Below are 20494 nucleotides of genomic sequence, written 5' to 3'. Positions count from 1 at the left end.
AACATTCCCCGGCACAAGGGGTCGAGGGAGAGGGAAACGGACTGCGGGATGCATCAGGCCTGGGAGACACGAGAGGGGGAGAAGGCAAATGGAATTCCACTTCAGGAAAGAGCGTCTCATCCGCACTTCTCAGACTTGCTGCCGATACGGAGACCCCACCCTCTTCACACATATGGGGAAGCCTCCATTCAAATCACTTGGGTGACTAGCGTTGGAAACCCAGGCACCACACGGCTGACCCCAAAAGATGCCGCCTTCTGTCGCAGAGCCCCTCCCTGGTTTCTCCTGCTGCCTTGCATTCGACTGGGCGGGCAGCAAAGAGCAGAAGAGAATTCTTGTGCAATGCCTGCAGAGAGGCCGTCGCACCAGCAGGCAGTTCACAGTCCCCGGGCCTGGGGGTGGAGAAGACTGAAGATGTCCTTAGCCTGAGGCCGTGTCTACACCAGGATAAAAAGGCACATTTTTAAACTCATCTTAAAATGCTGGTGTAGACAACGCAAGCCCGGGTAGAATCGAGGCTCTCCTCTGAACAGCTGATGGAATGCCTTGTTACATTTACAGATCCGCTTAACTGGGTTTTTAACAACACGCTTTCAAACTTCACTACGTGACTGTGCACTGAATTGCCTGAAGCCGCCAAGTTATTTGACCACAAACGACGTCTCAACTTGGAAAGCTCAGGCGTAGAGGGTTTGTTTCTTTAATACAAATATTTGCCAGGCTCAAAAACCTGAAAGGACTTTGTTTAAACTGAGAAGAAATGCCAGGCATAGGAAATTCCGCTGCCCAAGGAACGTCTGAGGATGTCCTAGACACCAGGAAGTTAAGGACCTAGAATCAAATCACTTCTTATGCTGTTCTCACAACTCCAACACTGCGTCATGCACCAGTTTGTATAGAGAGGAGTTGGATCAGCATTTCCTTACGGGGGTGGGGGGCTGTCACTGTACTTCTATGTGGACTCCAAATGAAGTCCCTGTTCCAAGAGTCAGAAGATATTCTTCCTTCCACAATGCCCAGTGGAGATCTCCAACTGGAAAGAAGCAGGGTTCCCATTAGCTGTCTGGTCTGCAACACCACTGCTCAGTTTGTCACAAATGGGTGAGGGATGAGGCATTTTCAGTCTCCATTAAATTCTTGGCCCTTTACCTCAGACTGGCTCACGAGCCCAGAGCACGCTGGGATGGTGCAATCCCCAGCTGACGCCCGCCACGGGATTTTGCTGCAGTCACTGCGAAGCCTGGGGGGTCTTCCACAGTCCCTAAAAACAGGCCACTACAGAATCACGCAAATGGAATTCAAGCGACATCACTTTCTCCAACTCATTTTGCAGCCACCTCTGAGAAGAAGCAGGGAGACCTGCTTTCAATCCCCACCAATCAACCGCCCCCAAAGTGAAAGGCATCATCACAGTCCCACCCCCCTTTCGGAACAGGGGCGTGACGGAAAGGTCCGCGTTGCAGGAAAGCACAGCCAACGTTTCAACGCGTACATCATCGTCTTTATTTGTACAACTAGAAAGAGTGACTGGAGCAGTTTTGGACTGATATTACCTAGGATTAGCACTGCTAATTTATATGGTTATACATTTAGTTTAGGGACAAGATGGGGTTGGGGCAGGGGGTGAATAAAATAAAGAGCCCCCCAAACACTGAACATAGGGAACCTCTAAATGTATACAGGAAGTATGCGTGGGCCTTCGCAATGCTACGTGGCTCCGGTGAAGGCTCCAGACAGCAAGGCTTTGGGACTCTGGGACCAGTTTCACCTGGGCGGCTGCAAGTCTCTCACAGATGCTGATCACCCAAGTTCCGAAGTGTGGGATTTGCATTAGCTCCAAAAAAAGGAGGTAGACCCCAAAAGCCTCCCCTGGCTCTCTCCAATCGGAGCAGCTACCCTAGTTACAGTCCTGGTGCTCTCACTGCACAGCAACCCTCCTCATTGCCAGCATGAAGAGTTTGCGTTTACAAGTGAGAGCTGGCGGGTGGAGCGGGGCTTGCACCGACTGACGCCCAGAGGTTCGCTTGCCAAGGACCACAGCCTGGCCGTTATTTTTGGCTAAGATTCTGCCCGGGGTTCCGCAGATAACCCTGAAGGAAAAGGAGCCATCGAGATTCTTGGAGTTCCCAGGGGAAGCAGCAGATCTGGTAGAGCAACATGCATTCCCAGTAAAGCCTGAACCCCCGTCACATGGCAGTAGTGCATATGGAGATGCATTAAGTAGCTTCAACAAAGAGAAGAAAATGAAGGAGACATACAGGGGAGGGAAGAAGAAAGTAGCACACGAGGGGAGTGTAAACTTTCCTTTCTTAATATCTCTAGCTAGGAGTTTCCTACAGTCCCGTTACCAAGTTGGGTTTCCGGAGGGGATGGAGATCTTGATCCTCAAGAATTTGCCTCTTGAGGATGGCTGAACCTTGGCTTTCGTTGTGGGAGACCCTGGGTTTCTGTGCTGGGTGCACCTGCATGCACCTGTGCTGAGAGGATGGGCTGGCTCGACTGAGAGGAGGCACCAGTTCCACTGGTTCCTGTGGAATGAGTCTGCCTAGGGACATTAGCAATTCCGGGAGAAGGTCGGACCTGGGAATTCTGAGATCTGGAATTGGAAGGCCCATTTCTGTACCGGTTCACACTGTTGTATCTGCCTGGATTGGAGGGGCCGTTATGGCGCTGGCCTGGGGGCCTGTAGCCCTGTCCTGGTCTCCTGTTGCCCTGGAAGACAGGAAACAGAAAGAGAGGCTGGCAGACGAATGGAGAAAGGGGACTGGCAGAGCCAGCTGCAGTGAGCTACGAACCACAAGTGCCGAGGCCCTGGATGACCCTAAAGCTGATCACTGTCCCCTCTCCAGCCAACTGCCTCTCACTCCCCAGGGGGCTGGAGAGCCACACCTGGAACAGCGGCATCTCAAGGGATTGCCTTGGAAGACAGGTGGGCGTCGGGGTGGGTCAGTCCGGAGAGGTTGTGGCGTGCAGCTGTGGCTGCTGTCCCACCTGCAGCTGACACTGCAGAACTAGCTGAGACGAGCCAAGGCTCCTCCAGCCATTCTCTGATCCCTGGACTTTTACCGGGCCCTCCTGCCCTGTGAAAAGGACACAACTTCCACGGCACAGCCTGCCACAGGCAAGACAACTGCCATCGTCTACGAAGGGAACAGGCATTGGCAGAAGGGAACCGTTCAGGGCACGACCCACAGCTCAGGCAGTATTTAAATGCTTCTCTCTCGAAGTAGTCACCTACCTCTCGGTGAGACTGGGGTGGATGGCTGCCGGCGTGGGCTACGGCTGCAGGTGTTTCTGGAGAGGATGGGGGCTTCTTGCTTGATGTCATAAGGCTGGGAGCAGAGGCACACTCGGGGGTGGAGGGCTCGCTCGGGCTGCTCATGGACACGGATGTGACGGAGCTGCACCGAGATCTGGTTGAGTAACTGTTCTTCGGATGGGAAACTGAAAGGAAAGAACATGAAGGGGAGGCTCTGCTTCTAGGCCCCGAGGAATTCCACGCCTCTTCACACATGCACATGCCCCCGGCATCTAACCTACTTGGGCTACAGTGCCACTGGACTGTTCACTACTGAGACATCTGCCACGAAGGGAAGAGAATATGTTCCCGTGTAGTTATGCTACATCTTCACCTGCCGACTGACCTATGAGCTGCGATCAGGATCAGCACGTCAACTTTAAACCTCACAACAGCTCTTCGAAGGGCTGCAGATTCTCTCGAGCCCTTAAAATCACGCAGGAGTTAAGTGGCCTTATCAATCATGTCAACTTCAGCAAGCCACGGGACAGGGCACTGACTGACTCTGGAGGGACTGGAACCTGACAGCACCACACACCCCAGCAAAAGGACTTCCCGTGCCTAGTGCTCCTCCCTCCTCAAACTAAGCACAGTCGATTAACAAGACCACTTCACTCCGGGGGGATTTTAAGGGCCTGAGGGAATTTATCACCCTTTGAAGCCCTCCGGTGACAGCTCAGTAGACAATACTGCCAATGCTATTTACGTATTCAGATTTATACAAAGGATTTCAAGGCGGCTCTATCAAAGATGCTCCCCTCTCCCCGGATTACACACAAACTCTGAACCGCCAGCACACCACTCCCTTCCTCTCCCCACCACCAACCAGGGCTTGCTCCAAAGCTCACCCCCCACAGCTGTGTGTGAAAACGCAGCATACCCCGAAGGTCAGACTCAGGCTATTCTGAACAGCTTCTTCCAGACGGGGACCCCTCCCAGACAACGCTCTACCACCAGCCCTTTGTTTAAATCCAGGGGCCTCTTTGAGCTCCCCTTTGCAACAGTACCTGTCCCTGTCCATACCTCCCTGCCCTCTGCCACCTGCACCTTCTCACACGGAGCCTCAGCCCAACTCACCTTGCCCAAATGAGTTGATGCTCTTCTTTACTGTGTCTAGGTCACAAGTGAATCGTGCTACTCTGCCCAGGTCTTCATCATATTTGCGTTCACTGACGAAGTGCTTAATGGAAAAGAAAACGCTTGCAAGTTAATACTATCTTTATGCTAAAGCCTGGTGACAAACTGGCGTGTAAGGGGGGAAATACAGATAAGAGCCTTCTTGCTGGCTGGGTGGTCAGGCATGGCATGCCTCTGAACGCTTTGCCAAGACAGACAACAGTTAACTCCACAAGTCTCTCTGTAGCAGCAGGGACTCTTTGCATCATTTCCACCTACACACGTGCAAACAAATGTGTCTGCAGCCTCCCACCAGGAGCTAACATTTCGGGGTATCTCAATCTGCTGGTCTCTGCCCTACGGAAATCAGCGTGGCTTGCAATGCTATTTTGGATGCTGTTGGTAGTGACAGTACAACTAGGGGGACAACAAGTCTGGTGTAGGACTGATTACTGCTGGGAGAACAGCGGACACGGGGATTTGATTTTCAGACTGGCTTTTACGTAACTTTTTACTGACCTCTTGTGGTAGAAATAAGTGTGCATGTCTGAACACAACTGGACCCAGGCATCAGATGCCTGCTGATATTGGTGGAAGTGACACCAACACAGAAACATCAGCAGTCAGTCTATGTTAGGGCATCCTCTGCTGCCTGCCCCAGCAGGAGATTTCCAGGCAAACCCATGTAGCCAAGGCTCATGTGGTGGTGCCAGAAGCCCTGTTCTGTGCCAATTTGAAGGGTTAAAAGCTGAACTAAGCTAAGTGGTGTTGAGGACTAAAAGATCCCGTTTGCTGAAGTCAGTATTTTGCCAACCAAACGCTGTAAGAAAAAATACAGGACAGTACACTGTACTGCCACGGAGAACGTGCATGCACACCACGAGAAGTGAATCTGCTTTTGTGAACTACAAAGGCAACGATTTTACTGTTTTCTCTTACATGCCAGTGGCTTACAGAACATTGCAGGCCTACTCTGAGCCCTCTGCAGCAAGAATGTACTGTTCTATTGGATGCACACTTTCATGATCACAGGACACGTTGTACATCTGACATTATGTGCGCACCACTATCTCTTACTGAAAAGAAATTGAAGATTTACCGACACAGGAGCTGCACTGACTGTGCTTCTGTATAAGGCAGCAGTGTGATTTTACGTAGACACAGGACTGGAGTGGAGAACTCCCAAATACTTGCTCCGGCACCATTTAAAATCTCTGTGCCCTTCAGCAGTCGCTTCACTTCTCTGTCAGTAAGATGAAGCTAGCACTCATCTGTCTCACTGGGCATAACCAACATTTGGTCACATTCTGTGCAGAAGGGTATTCATTCCAAACACAGTACCGGGGACGCGCTGGGGTCAGAGCTCTTATGCCAGTGTCCTGTTGCAATATGAAAGAGGGGCAGAAAAGTTCACCTTTATGTCAGCTCGAAGCTCTACCAACTGCTCCTCTGACATGCGCACTGCAACATCAGTCATCTTCTTCAGTGCCCCAGCTTTCTTTTGTCGGCTGACCAGGATTTCCACTGAAATATAAAGAAAGGGAGATCAAGGCTTATGTAGAGTTAGTGCTGAAAGAGGAGTCAGTCTGTTGACACTTAAACGCCTCGAATTCTGCTACAAAGCATCCCGCTGGTAAACAGGTTTAACTGAGCACCCAAATGGACAGCTCAGCACAGCAAGGTCCTGAGTCTAGAAACGGAACATTTAAACGCTATCACAATATTATTTTATAACCTACACGTTAACGACATTGTCAGATTGTAACGGTTTATGACCATAACAGCTCCATGAAAGGAAGCCATTGGAAAGTGAGTTTAAGAACAAATCTGGGTTTTGTTTTTATTAAATCCCAAGCACTTCTGGTTCAATAGCTCAACACATCTTCATTGGCACGCAGATGAAAACAGAGCCTCTCTTCCAATTCCACTGCTGTCCTGCTCACCCCAGACAACCTGAACTGACTGGCACGTGCCAAGCTGATTTTCAGCACAATACCAGGAACTGAGGTAGAGGACATCCAAGAGGAACTTATGCCATCAGCTTCAGCCTACACGTTCTGTGTCGCTAGGGTCCCGTTTCCTAGCACAAAACAACCTTTGGAACCGGTACATCACAGAGAAAGCAATGATCTGGAGAAACCGTTTAATACCTGGCCACAAGCCAGTGAGCGGGTCTTTTGGCAAATGTGTTACAAAGTTTTGGTCACCTATTTCTGTGTTACCAGAGACATTAAAGTCTTGGCGGCACCGCAAGTTCCAACCAGGTTAAAAACAACCCTGGCACACTAAGACCCAATGCAAAAGATAACGGTTATATAAAGAAAGGTATAAATATTTAAAGGGGAAGCATCTGATTAAAAACATTTTAAAACAAATTTCCTTAGCTTTGTAAAACTCCAGATTATTAAAACTGAAAGGATCTTGTTGATTGTTCACCACTTATGCTGCTCATTTCTCTCCACTTGGAACAAAAATAGGTTGGAGAATGACACTTTATTCTTCTCATGCTCTTAAACAAAGGTCAGATTGCAACCACTACACAGGGATGTTTGTTTAAAAGAAACTTTCCATTGGAATTAAAATTGGTTGGGTTTTAATGCTGTAAAAACTTAAAAAACAAATTTAGCCTGTGACCAACTTTGATTCATGTCCCTTTAACAGCTAAATATCATTCTACCCTAGAGAGGGAAACTTTTAAAAGTGTGTGTGTGTGTAATTAGTTTACCTGGGAACTATGGAAGTTGGAAGATGTATTACACACACTGCTCTCACTGGAGCAGTGTCTGTTCAACTTTGCTGTTACAATGGAACAGCACCAGCTTTCAAGATGCACTTTTAAAAAAATAATACGTCTTACTTGCTTCTGCTTTCACTTTGTCCATTTCGGCCAGTAACGCCACCTCTCGGTCCATGAGGCTAGGAAGAGAAGGTGACAGGAATGAAAAGGTCCATCAACCTGAGTTCACAATCTTTATAAAAACAAGTAACCCAGAATTCAAAGTAAGTTACCAAATTATTTTTTGAGGGGGAAAAAAACAGACAGCAAATGCACTTCTCCCCTTATGTGGCCAGTTGCATACGGTACAGAAGCAGGGAGCTCTTCAGTTAGATGTTGGTCAAAATCAGCAGCGAACAGACCAGGAGATGGCAGCAGAAAGCCACAGTGTTCCTGTATCTCCTACACAACGGCAACTATTCTCAGCCTGGACGAGACACTGGAAGTCCAGCAGATACCTTAAAGTTCTCATGTTACCTTTTGTTCTGGGAGTTTGATAGCTTTGTGTGAATTTTTTAGCATTACAAAGCCTGATTACACTTTGGCCCACATAAATCGTCGGGCCAGTTTCCAGTGTAGTCTACTGAGCACCGTGCAATCCCCTTGATACAGGCGAGGGGAGAACGGTGCACGAAGCAGTGCTTTCTAGAACTGCATCAGCAAAACCCCTTCTTACAGATGCAGGAACGAGGGCCAGAGGTTAAGTGACTTGCTCAAGTCAGCACAGGAGCAGAACCCAGAAGCCTTGACGCCCAAGTCTCCAACCTTACCACAAGACCACACTCCCTCCAGAAACATTTGTCAGTAGGAGCTGAATGCTGCGAATAGAGCTGCAGAATGACAGACCAGGAGCCATAACTTTTAGTCTTTCATTGTCCCTTCTCATTCTGTTATTTTGATGGTGTCAGTAAAGAGCCTAGTTACCAGTGAGGTTACTTTTGTTCAAGCTCTCACCTGGACAGGGTGCAGACGCACGGGCAAAGTTCACTCGGCTTGTTATGAAACATGTTAAAAAGCAAATTCCTTCTGTTCTTATGCTAACTAAGCTGCAAGCTTGAGGGAAGATCTCTGGCTGCTGAGCAGGTACCAAAGCCCCAAGCTAACTGTTGGCTGTAATGCCTAACGCTTCATCCTCAAAGTTGTACTGTATCTTGGATGTGTATCTGTTGCAAGGAGACTAAAAATTCCCAGAGACCTTCTGCTGGCAGCCTGTGCGTATGCAAAGTGCAGCTGTTGTCAGAATTTCAGGTGATGACCAAGTTCAGACTAGAGTAAGTGCTCTTCAGTTAGCAGCTTAGCTCAACAACGGCTGAAGAGCTGATGAGGAGGGACTTCTTGGAGCTGTTACTCAACTGAACAGGCCATTTGGAGAAGTGCACTTGAGTAACTCGAGTGACTCGTCTCTTGTGGAGGCAGAGGAGGGAAGGTGGGGAGGGGGCACCCTCCTGTGTCAGACAAAGCTCAAGTCTCCGGTCTGCTCTCTCCTCTATTACGCCTTCCCTGCAAGGAAAGCTGCTTCCTTTGCACTGCGCTGACATTTACACCTCAGCTGTCCATGGTGGTGCTGGACACACCACGTTACCAACAGTGGTAGCAAGCAATGTGACTAATACATTTCATATCCAGTCCATTACGTTAGGCTCATTTCAGTTTCTGATACTTCCTCAGGGCAAAAGGGGGGCTCCCATGCAGTCCTGTTTTACAGCACACTGGCATTGCTGCTCATATTACACAGGAGTCAGAACCACCTAGCACCTACTTAATGCTCCTCATGGAGAAGGGTTTCCTCAGGTCAAATGGGAAGGCTATTTAATCTACTGCCCATTTGAAAGTGGGCACAGAGCACAGCTCATCTGCAATGCAAATGCCACCTTGTGCTCATGTTCTTCCCTACCTCAGAGAGGGGGGAGTCAAGATCTCTTTAGAACTCCATCTGAACTCCACCTTCTGCTTCACTGTCTACTTATCACTGTGTCTGTGTTGCCTAATTAGATGAAATTTGATGATGACAAATGAAGTACTTTGCGCTTAGGAGGGAAAAAACAGATGCACAAGTACAAAATGGGGGAAAACTGGCTACGCAGTAGTACTTCAGAAAAGGACCTGGCGGTGACAGTGGATCACAATTTGAACACAAATGTGATGCAGTTGCTAAAAAAGCTAATATTTTTAGATGTATTCACAGGAGTGTCGTATGGAAGACACAGGAGGTAATTGTCCCACTCTGCTCAGCCCTGGGGAGGTCTCAGTTGGTGTCCGGGGTCCAGTTTTGGGCACCTCATTTTAAGAAAGATGTTGACGAACTGCAGATAGTCCGGAGAAGAGTGGATCAAGAGTTTATTAATAGTGATAAAAGGTTCCAAAAACCTGACCTATGAGAAAAGGTTAAAAAAATAAGTATGCTTAGTCTTGAGTAAAGGAACTGAGGCAGAGACCTGATAAGTCTTCAACTATGTTAAGGGCTGTTACAAAGAGTACAGTGATCAGTAGTTCTCCATGTCCAATAAAGGTAGGACAAGGGGTAATGGGCTTAATCTGTAACAAGAGAGATTTAGATTAGATATTAGGAAATGTTTTCTAACTATCAGGATAGTTAGCTATCGAACAGGCTCTCAAGGGAGGCTGTGGAATCCCCATCACTGGAGGTTTTAAAGAACAAATTCGACGAACACCTGTCAGGAAATGGTCTAGGGTCACTTGGTCCTGCCTCAGTGCGGGGGTGTGTGTGTGGTGTGTGTACACTAGATGACCTCTTCCAGCTCTACATTACTATGACTATAAGCTGTTCAGCGCAGATAGCATCTCTGTGCCCAGTACAATAGGGCCCTGACCCTGGCTGGGTGCTCGAGGCACGACCGGCAAACAAAGCCGTTGAACACAAAAGTTACTCCCAATGAACAAGCACAAGGGTAAAAAGATCCGGCAGTGATTTAACCTCGCACGGTTGACACAGTTTCCAACCGTGAGAGCCAGTTCAGAGGGGCTGTGTGGTACGGAGAGCGAGGGGACGGAGGGAGGAGCGTGCCCTGTGCCTGCACTCTACTTGCGCTGCCTCGCTGTGTTCCGGGAAGGATTCCCCAGCAGAACGTAGCAACGACTCTGAAGCCCTGGGTGCGTGTGCCTGAGTGACCCCTGCCAGTTTTCAGGGGTAGAAGGAGCCTTGCTGTGCTGTGCATTGTGTGACCACTTCAGACCCGTTCCGTACAGCACCCTCCCTCCACACACACAGACCTCGCCTAGGCTACAGCAGCACCTGGTTTCTATTAGCCATTCTTGCCGTAGCACTCTAGGTGGCTGTATAGGTTAATGGGCAAATCCCAAAGCACTCCCGCTAGCCCGCACAAACTCAGGCTTGCTTTTGTTTGTAATTCAGTTTACCTAGCGATGCCTTTTGCCCAATTTTACAGCTGGGCTGTCTATAGAAAAAAGGTCAAGTAGCTTTGCCTGAGGTTCACACAGTGACTCTCAGATCAGAATCCAATGGTCCTTCGCTGTAAAAACCAGACTGCCTGGCTTCTAGTTAAAGAAACAAGCTCCCTCTGCCAGGTCCTTTCAGAAGCAAGTATTCATTTTTTGATGGCTCTGCCTCAGGGGCAAATCTATGTGGGGGAGGGTGGATCAGTTCGCAGCAGAGATCTGAAGTGCAACTCCTGAGAAAGCAGGTTTAGGAGAGGAAAAAGCCAGCCAGCTGATAGCTGTTGAAATTCAGGGGGAAAATGATGAAGATGAAATAATGCTGATCACACAGTTGCAAGCTCACCATCAGTACGGATGCCTTCAGCTGCAGCCAAACTCTGGCAATGGGGCCTGCAAGATGTGGCCCGTTAGTGAAGTAAAACAGCTGCCTGCCTTTGCACATGCACATAAAGGGTTTGGGCCAGTTTTATTTCAGGCTTAAATAGAACGGCCTCTGAAAGACTGACTGTAACTGGAGCTTGCCCGACAGCTCCTCAACAAGAAAATGAAGGCGATCTACAGCCCGTGCCATGCACGAGCTGCGGTGCAACTCCTGGATCCACCACCCAATACACCGCCAACGTCCAAAGTGTGGGGGCACTCTGTGACTAGAAGCATGTACCCCCCAAAGCTCAACATCTCTCGCTTAGAGCGGAGGCTTTGGGGCATTTTTGTGACGTGCTCCCCCGCACCATGGAGTGAAGTGGCATTCTGGGAAGAGAGGCTGAAGAGAACTTCTGAACGTGGAAGGACGTCTTTAGCTATTTCCATGCAGAACCAGGCTGGGCGTTCTGATGAGAGTTACTGCTCCATGAAGTCCAGTGCCAAGAACAGATCAGCAGCTCATGTTTGGTATAATCACGTGGTTGTGACAGCGCTGGAGAAGAGTGCATGTAATAGTCAATCTAATGGCAGTAGTCTGAGTACAACTTTGATTTCTACAGCCCCAGCAGCTGCTCTGGGGCGTTGAGTTTAGCAGAGGGTCTCTTGTGTCCCACAGGGACAGCCTCTGAAGTCAAGAGGCCAAACTCTGCCTTGCATTCAACACCCTGCCCCCGATGAACAGACTGCTTTTTAAACTGGCCCCGGTGCAAATGTTCTTCAGCAGAAAACCAGCTGGAGAGGTGGCTCGGTGAGTGCTGTTAGTGCCAAGATCTTGCTTTATGCCAAGAGGAGTTAAACATGCCAATTGTTCTTCGAAACACGGAGCATATAGGGCATTGAAACGACACTTGAAGGCACAAAGCTACTTCCCAGCGGAATGGCAAGTGCGTCACTTTCAGGAAAGGGCAAGTCATCTTTTCTCTCAAGTTAAACGGAGCTGGCGGCAGAGCCATCGCTTATCAATGCTATATACACAGCCGCCCAGCAGGAAGCCATTTCGCTCGGCATTTACTGAAGGAGGTTCCCACTGGCTGCATTCCAGACATGTACTCAACATCCCTGCCTCACGGAACTGTGCTTCCTGGTTCGTGCTGGTTTTGTCTCTCAGCAATCAGAGCTTATCGGAGCAATGCTGCTAAACTGGACTTGAATCTTTAACCTTTCCGAAAGTGACGTGAGTGTTTTGTGGACTCTAATTCAAAGGGCAAGGAATTACTGGGTCAGGATCAGACACTTTAACCCAAAGACTTAAAGCTTTCCATTCTAGTGAACGGGTTTTCAGAGTTTTTGTCCATACAGAGAGGCAGATGATAAAGCTGCTGATAGAAACAGGTCATAATAATAATGAATATTAGTTCTACCTCCACCCCAGGCAAAATCCACTGAATGACACAGATCATAAATAATTAGTATTAATTCCCATCCATAAAAAACATTAAGCTGAGTTAAGATCATAAATATCTCAGTTATTTATAGGGAAAATCTCTTGAGAATCCAATTCTTTGAGAGAAGAATAAAGACAAATTCCAAGTTAAGGTTACACCAAGATATCCCAAACAATTAGAAAGCTGGCAACGAAGGCAAGGTCACCCAAACAGCCTTAACTCTGCCCTGTAGCTGAACGCAAACCTAGGATGCCTCATGTATCACAAATTGTGACATCATCTAAAGACTGTAAACTACACGCTCGCGGATACAGGCCCCAGCCCTGCAATCATTTACGCACATGCTTAAATTTTGCTACTGTGAGAGGCTCCATTGAAATCAACGGCATGTCTCTCAGCAGCAAAATTAAGCACATGCATGTTTCCAGGACTGAGGACACTCTGATCATACACCACGACAGCATTTTAACTGAATTACACCTGCCTTTACATCACAGCAACAAAATCCTCACACCTTCTTTAAGGCCATCACAACCACCAGACTGTTCAAACCTGATTGGCAAGCCTGCCACAGAAACCACTCTCATCCCTTGTCACAATTTAGTCGCCTGTCAAACAATATTACTCACTCCAGGCAAGCTTGTAACATTTCCTTCACCAAAATTGACCATATCTGGGACAATCAGGTAGGACAATTCCTCAGTACACTGATGAGACTCAGCACAAACAGTTAGTATAACAGGTGCTATCAACTCAGAGGGGCGTCATCTTAAAGCAAGTCCTTCACTAACATATCTATTATACGTACAAGGTCCAGCAGTTACATAGTGTGGAAGGCTGGGCTGGGAAGGGCAGGGCAAAGTTAAGGTTGTGTGGGATGATCGCTTGTGTGTGCTTTGTATGTTCTAATGGGTTCCTTCCCTCCACCCCCATTATGTTACCTTTCACATGGAATTACCAAGCCCCAACGTTGACAAACTACAGCATTCTCTTACGCTGTTTCCCTGTAATAATTGATTGGATTAAGATGATAAATACCTTAAATATTTTGCTTGTGAATGCCCTCAGATTATCAGTGTCTAAAAGGGTGTGTGTGTGTTGACCTGGACATCTGGGTAACGTTGCTATTGTTAGTTCCAGCACAAGAGAATCATGGATTAAAATAGACAAACAGAAGTCTTGCATACGTCTGTGGCCATTCAAAGGCACATGTGGTACAGTGGCTCTGACGTGGGCCTTATAAAGACTGTGACCTGGGAAAATAGGTATATTAAGGCATAGCAGGCCTTAGGCTGATATCAGTGTTGCAGATGCCAGCATTTAGAATTCATGTTCATTCCTTGCAATACACTGGTGTTACAAACTTTGATGTATAGCAATCAGAAGTGAGCAATCCATAAACTTAAACGTTACGTTTCCTATTTACCCAGTTTGTTGTTCCCAATTGCTAATGGTTGGACCTCTTCCTGTTCTCTTTCACTTACCAACTCTGCAGTTCAGCAAAGACCTGCTTCATTTTCTTAATGGAGGTATCTATCTCCTCTTTAACCACAACCCGATACCGGGCCAATGAGACAGTGCAACGCTGGAGGTCCTTCACCGATTTTTCAATGTTGGAACCTATCGGCAGAAAATAAAAAAACCCAAACAGCCAAGTAGATTAATTTATAAAATCTTCCAGACTTCGATAAATCATAACAGAGTCTTTTACTTTATTTCAAAGCCACAGACGGCTTGGCTTTAAACTCCTCTCTGTCTTTCCCATGTGGAAGTTTTTCCTGGGCTTACAAAAATCTCCTCCTTACAGCGAGAACAGATATGTCATTGGATTTTCAAAATACACAGGAGAAATCTAACGCAACTCTTGCATGCCGCCCTTTTGCAACAGATTGGGGACTACTGAAAGGAAACCCACCTTAAAGAACAAGCAGCAGAAGCACTGAATCATATGGAAAAATTGTCCAGTTGTGAATCAAGTTTATGGGGGAGAGAAATCTTTCAGAAGCTAAATCTAAACCATGCAGAGAGCTACTCCCTCCAAAAGAAAAAGAGCTGAAAGGCTTGGCTATTTGTTACGAAGGTTAGTCTCTACATTTCAGATCTCCAACAGAGCAGATCGCCATGCCTATGTGTGTCCTTGCAGCTCCCTGACTGCCATCACCCCCTGACAAGCTAAATTAGCAACTGCTCATTATGGTCCTCATTACAGCAAGAAGGTGAACTACCAGCACCAGGGGCCGGATGTTCTCATCTCACTAAAGCCGAGGATAATGACGGTGTTTAAAATTGGGGTCTCAGAGGTCCTTCCTGCTGACAAGACAAGAGAACGGAAGTGGATAAAGCAGATGGAAGGAAAAATAACAAGAGGCTGTCGTTTCTTGTAACTGGGCATCTTGGAAGTTTGGCTTCTAGACAAACACTCACTGAGGAGAAAGAGCACACAGGCTCAAGGCTCTAAGCTGGGGCACACAGAGAAACAGGCTAAACACATGCAGCGTGGCTGACCACTTCTCTACTACCCCCTTGTACAGGTGGGTTTGGTGCTTCAGGCATTACATCTCAACTGCTGTCAAGACTCCAGCTGTGCAGAGAGGAGGACAGTGCACTGTAAGTTACTGGCCAGATAATAAAAAGGATGCTAGTTTGCATTACAATCAAAGTCCAGTGTGCCTCTCCACATCCACCAGTTAAATCTGGTCAATACAACTGGAGAGGTGGCCACAGAACCCTGCTGGAGATAATCCGCTCTGTAATTCAAGTGCACATAGCTTCTGGAGGCCTTACCTAATTTCTTGTTTGAAGATGAAACTGGAACATCTTCCAGCATTGCTAGAGACAAGGAAGCAGAAGTCTGGTTGCTTGCCATGGACCTAGACAGATATTTACTGGCATTCCTTTGCTCTGGTTGCAGCCTGACAGACGGAGGGTGCTGAGAAGAGTGCATTACGGGTGACTTTGGCTCAAAATCCACTACTCCATTGTCTAGCTCAGACACTGCTGTAGAAAAGCAAGTGAGTTCAGGGAAACAAACAAACAAAAACCTGAATCAGGGAGCACAGAACGCATTCCAGGCTCAACAGCCCCCTTCCCACCAAAACTTAAATCAATAGGGCTAGTAGCCTTCTTTCTGTGACAACTGCCAAACAGAGGAAAGCAAATAGCGTTTTTACACAGCCAAAGAGATTATGCTATTTTAAAAAGTCAGTATTGAAAACTGGCCCACAGAAAGGCAGCAGGACCAGAAGGGAGAAAGCAACTATTTTAAAACTTCCTGGACTATTCAATTCCCACAATCCTGTAGAAGGACTAACCTGTTCCATCGGGCCCGTCAGGTGGGGCAGAGTCACAGTCCTCTAACTCTCTGGCGTCTATTGAAAGCGTGTCCAAGCCTTCACTGAGCGAGTCCAGAGACTCTGTGTCATTCGCTGAGCCGTTGACATGGAAACCATTAATCCCGCCCTTCTCAGAGGAAGCTGCAGACCGTTCCCCTTCAGTGACTGCCAGTTTACCAGGATCTGGGAGGCCAGGGCTTGACTCAGCTGGAGGTTTGGGTTTCGTTTTCTTCTTTTTGTTCTAAGGATTAAATATCCATCCCGCAAAAAACAGGTTAAGCTTAAATCCTGAAGGGAAAATTAAGCTAATGCTTACTGCCCAGGAGTAGCTAAATTAAATGCTTTTTCAGCCAGTCTGGCTTTTTCAGTCAGATCCTGTAACAGCAGGATGGATTTATTCAACAATGAGAACAGATATACTGGTGTTAACAAGGCCTGAGTGCACTATCCTCTCCAATGGAGCATGGGTGAAATCCATGCACCGATTACTGGATGAAGGCTGTCTTTCGTATCAGTTATATAGCAATGACATTTGCAGCTACATTCTGGACTACTTGACTAGCTCCCAGAGGTTAATCCTGGAGGTTATGAGGACCCATGAGGTGATACCAGATGCCCTGCCCGAGCCCATGCCAACCCACTCAGATGTGACTGAACACTTTTCTACAGGCTGCTCTAACCACTGGCAGCCCTTGAACGGGGCTCCCCACACGCTCCCCCTCGTCTCTGCCCATCAACTTTAGTACTTTGTTTTGCTCCTTAGCGCTTGTTGGTTATTTATAGAGAGTAGTTTGGTTTGGTAAACTGCCATGTACTTCGACACTATGGCATTAATCACTGAAGAAAGTTAAAACACACTAAGTGAACTGTTTGTGTACGGCTCTAAACAGACTAGCAGGTAAAACATTCAATAAGCAAAATGTAAATTACAAAGAAGAAGGGCATCAACGCAGTAGCCTCAGGAAGGAAAGGCTGCTTGGCTCCAAGGATTCATGATGGGGGACACAGAATAGGCTGAACACATGCAAAGTGAATGACAACTTCTCTCGCAGAACACGAGAGCCTTGCCCATTTCTACTCCTGTGTGTGCTGGTGGGTTGATAGGGGAGGAAGCCCAGCAGGTATCAGTTTTTCATCACCAGGGAAAACCTCCTTTTGAAATAATCAGATAAAGCATTCCACCCTTAGCTAAGAGTAGACGGCCTGGGGACTACCTCGTGTGAGACAATTCTGCCCACATCAATATATATATTTGCTCTCTGGTTTTTTTCCTTGTTCCTCATGATTTAGCATGGAATTATAAAGGATGTTGGGTTTCTAACGTACCATGGAACCCTTAAAAAAAGAAAATGCCAGGGTGATACAGACCCTTGCAAAGTTAAGTTAAAGCACATTTTAAAGGTTACCTTTTTCTTGCCTGTTGTTGTCCATTCTTTCAATACTTCACTGGCATTGCCTGAAATGAAACTTAAAGATAAGCACTGGAAAATGCTTCACACTCTCCTACCCCCATCCCGTACAAGAACCAGGAAGTCTCTATAACTAGCACCAGCTGGAACATTTCCTGCAGCTAAGGAGGTAAAGAAGTGAAGTTTCAATTCTCTTCGCTGATGAAATGAAAGGATCGGTTTCATTTTTGCTTTGGGAACATCCCAGTGACCAGAATGACTCCACCCTTACCTGAAAGCAGCCAGCATAGAAGGTTGTAACAATCCCCCTGTTGGCACTGTCATGCTAAAGACTTTAGTCTTGTTGAAACTCAGACTAAGCAGGGGTTTAGCTCAGGTCAGAGGATCTATATGGCTCTCTCTCCCCAAGGACAATTATATAAAATTGTTCAAGGCCTTAGAAGTAGCTGCACAACCCATGCTTACTCTTAGCCAGAGGAAAAGCACCATGTTGTGAGTGAGGGTGACTACAGGAAACAGACAAGAAGTGCAAAAAGACAGTTTCACCGGTGAACATCTGCTGTTCTACAAGGCTAGGAACTATCAGAGGCAATAAGCCGCCTGATCCTGATCCACGATCAGTGACCCATGTTTCAAAGGGAGGAGAGCACTACCCCAAAGCTGCTGCAGACATTCATTTTCCTGCGCACATGAGCAAGACATACAATCTAACCCTATTTATACCCAGGAGATACCAAGTATTTTTGGTACAGAATAACAGTCTTTTTTTCCTTAAAACCCAATGGGGCAGATTCTGACTCAAAGTATGGGAAGATGGAGAGGCCATCTTTGGATTGTCCCATAGGAAAGGCAATTTGGGACGAGTCTGTACTTGGATGCTTTGAAGAGAAGATTTGAGAGCGTTCCTGGTCACAAAGTATACATACTGTATACAAAAAGCACATGGCCTTTACTTGAAAGCTGTACAGTGCCTGCTGAAAAAAGACACTATTTCTGAACAAAACTGGCAATACACATTATAGTTAAAGCCCAGTTACCAAGATCATGAAACTAGAGATCGTTACCTTCCATAAAGGCCTGCACTGTTCTGTCCACACAGTTATCAAAGTGCTGTAGCACCAGGATGATTTCATTGTTGCTCCTGTTGGGGACCACCGCACGTACTGCACTGATCTGGAAGAAAGGAACAAGGAGTCACATCTTTGCCACTTGCTTCCCTTCTTCATACCATCACTGTGGCTGCTAAGCTTGCATCAAAGGATATTATATTGTATGGAACATGGAGTCACCTGGATATGGTTTTAATAGGCCAGGACAATGCAGCTTGGAGAGTGAAACTGTCAAAACCAAACTTTCGTCAGTTCATGTTTCCCCACGTCTCAGTGAACATCGAAGAGCACTAGCACTCCACTGCCAACGATAGGCTACAGAACTGCCCACAGATGACACTCACCTTCTCCTTCATGTTTTCAAAGGTTCCGCCTTGGGCCATCACAGTATTGGACTGCACATCAAAAATAAACCCTGTTGGATCTGTAAAGACAGTGAAAGGCTGTGTCATGAATCGTGAACGTCAGGAAGAGACATTTAGAATAACCTAAGGCAACAGGTTAGCTCAGATGCTTGTCTTGCCGTGGAAAACGGGAGAGTTTTCTGAAACTTTCATTGAATGTGCAGCAGAGAACAAAGAGGATAACAGAATGTTAGGAACTACTAGGATATGGATAGACGGTAAGACAGAAGATATCACAATGCCACTATATGAATCCATGGTGCGCCCACACCTGGAACACTCCCCTGAAGCTCTGGCACTGGCCACCGTCAGAGACAAGATACTGGCCGAGGTGGACCATTGGTCTGACTCAGTATGATAGCTCTTACTTCACTGCCCATAAAAATACAATATTAAAGGGGTTATTCTAGCATGCACTTAATGGAGGATGAAGAGCAGCACAGACTTGAATACATTACAGCCTAACCTAAGACTGTGAGGTAAATAGCTGATCAATCTGGCACACTGTTAGACCCTAGCTTGCAGTCAAAGAGTCAGTGGGACAAACCTAAGGGCCTCCACGTGACCCTATCTAGGATGAAAAGCCATGGTAGGGTCAACCAAAGCAGTAAGGGCAGTGGGAAGACAGACCTGGCTGACTAGTTGTGTCCTCACACACCCAGACAGGCCAAGTTTTAATCTCACCATGTAAGCATGCAAACGTGAGCAGTACTGAAGGGGGCTCCCTCCTGCTGCCAATAAGAACAGCTCTAACACCTTGAACACTCAGTCAAATTAAGATCTGCTTGTGGACTGGCTATCATGAACAGTCAATTTTCTGCATGCAACAAAGAACAGGTTCTTGCAACATCAGCTAAATTGGCATCAGTTGTTCTTTGGTAACATTTTCATAAAAATAACTTTGCTAAGTAAACCCTTTACAACACTCAGCTGCTCCCTGCCTTGCCTGAGGTAGAAAATTATTTAAAAAGGAGAAAATGTTTCAATTAACTGAAACAATAAAAATGATCAAACCACGATAAAAAACAAACTATTTCACTTGGCTACATCTTTAACTAAATGTATAGTGAATTACAGTTTGCATTACAGCCTTTAATAAGTCACTGAAATTCTGATTCATTCTTCAGCTCCGGCCAATTTAAATAAAGAAAAGAGCACAGTAGATCACAGCAGCAAGCCAGCAAATGTAACCACCAACAGGGTTGGTCCGACACACTCAATTAAGATAATCCAAACAATCCAATGCATCTTTTGTATTTCTGTACTAATCTTAGGATAATGTACTTTTATTGGACTCAGTAATAATGAGCCACCAGTAAGCTCAGCACCACAGCCTTTGCTCAATATTTAACCATTTTACCTGCCTGGAAATACAAACTGCAGACACTTTGATAAACAGGTTTGAAGATCATCCAGTAGCTTCTGTTAAATGCTACCATAAACATCCATTTAAATGCTTATTTTCTGCCTTCTATCAATCAAATATCCTGCAAACATTTCCACTTCTCCACCCTGTGTTGGAAATGAACTCTTCAGCAGGACTCTTACGTCTTCTACCCTGGCTACAAGTCCTGCAGACCTAAAAACAAGTTTGCGGCTGTTGACTCCACTTGACGAAGATGACTCACGTCTGACTATAAAGGATCTGATTTTATTGCAGGCAAGCAATTAAAGCACTCTCTCATCTCCACTAGAGTTGGTTCCTACTAACCAGGTAAGGGTCACATCAATCTGCAGAAACTTGCCATTTTATCTAGATACAGCCCTACAAACAACTGGTATGTGAGCCCACATGTGGCTGTCTGAGTGGTCTACGTATCAAATT

General features: G+C 46.7%; 1 protein-coding gene across 2 annotated transcripts in view; it reads right to left on the bottom strand.

Annotated features, from left to right (window-relative positions):
* Positions 1–1479: 1479 nt before the first annotated feature.
* Positions 1480–20494, bottom strand: part of SPATS2 (spermatogenesis associated serine rich 2) — a 39528-nt gene continuing 20513 nt past the window's right edge. Inside the window, exons 3-13 of one of the 2 annotated variants that reach the window (XM_067529872.1) lie at positions 18610–18689; positions 18221–18329; positions 17154–17203; positions 15727–15988; positions 15200–15412; positions 13900–14035; positions 7272–7330; positions 5829–5938; positions 4376–4478; positions 3239–3444; positions 1480–2712 (exon numbers count right to left, since the gene is read on the bottom strand). In XM_067529872.1, coding sequence (XP_067385973.1) covers positions 2386–2712; positions 3239–3444; positions 4376–4478; positions 5829–5938; positions 7272–7330; positions 13900–14035; positions 15200–15412; positions 15727–15988; positions 17154–17203; positions 18221–18329; positions 18610–18689 — 1655 coding nt within the window. In that variant the 3' untranslated portion in view covers positions 1480–2385. The remainder of the gene's footprint in view (positions 2713–3238; positions 3445–4375; positions 4479–5828; positions 5939–7271; positions 7331–13899; positions 14036–15199; positions 15413–15726; positions 15989–17153; positions 17204–18220; positions 18330–18609; positions 18690–20494) is intronic. The other variant, XM_067529873.1, reaches the window with a different exon arrangement.

This window comes from Emydura macquarii, unplaced genomic scaffold (genome assembly GCF_026122565.2).
Source record: "Emydura macquarii macquarii isolate MOO-44397 ecotype Brisbane River unplaced genomic scaffold, CSIRO-AGI_Emac_v2 contig_2994, whole genome shotgun sequence".
NCBI classification, from domain to species: Eukaryota; Metazoa; Chordata; order Testudines; family Chelidae; genus Emydura; species Emydura macquarii.
This window is presented reverse-complemented; position numbering and strand designations above follow the sequence as displayed.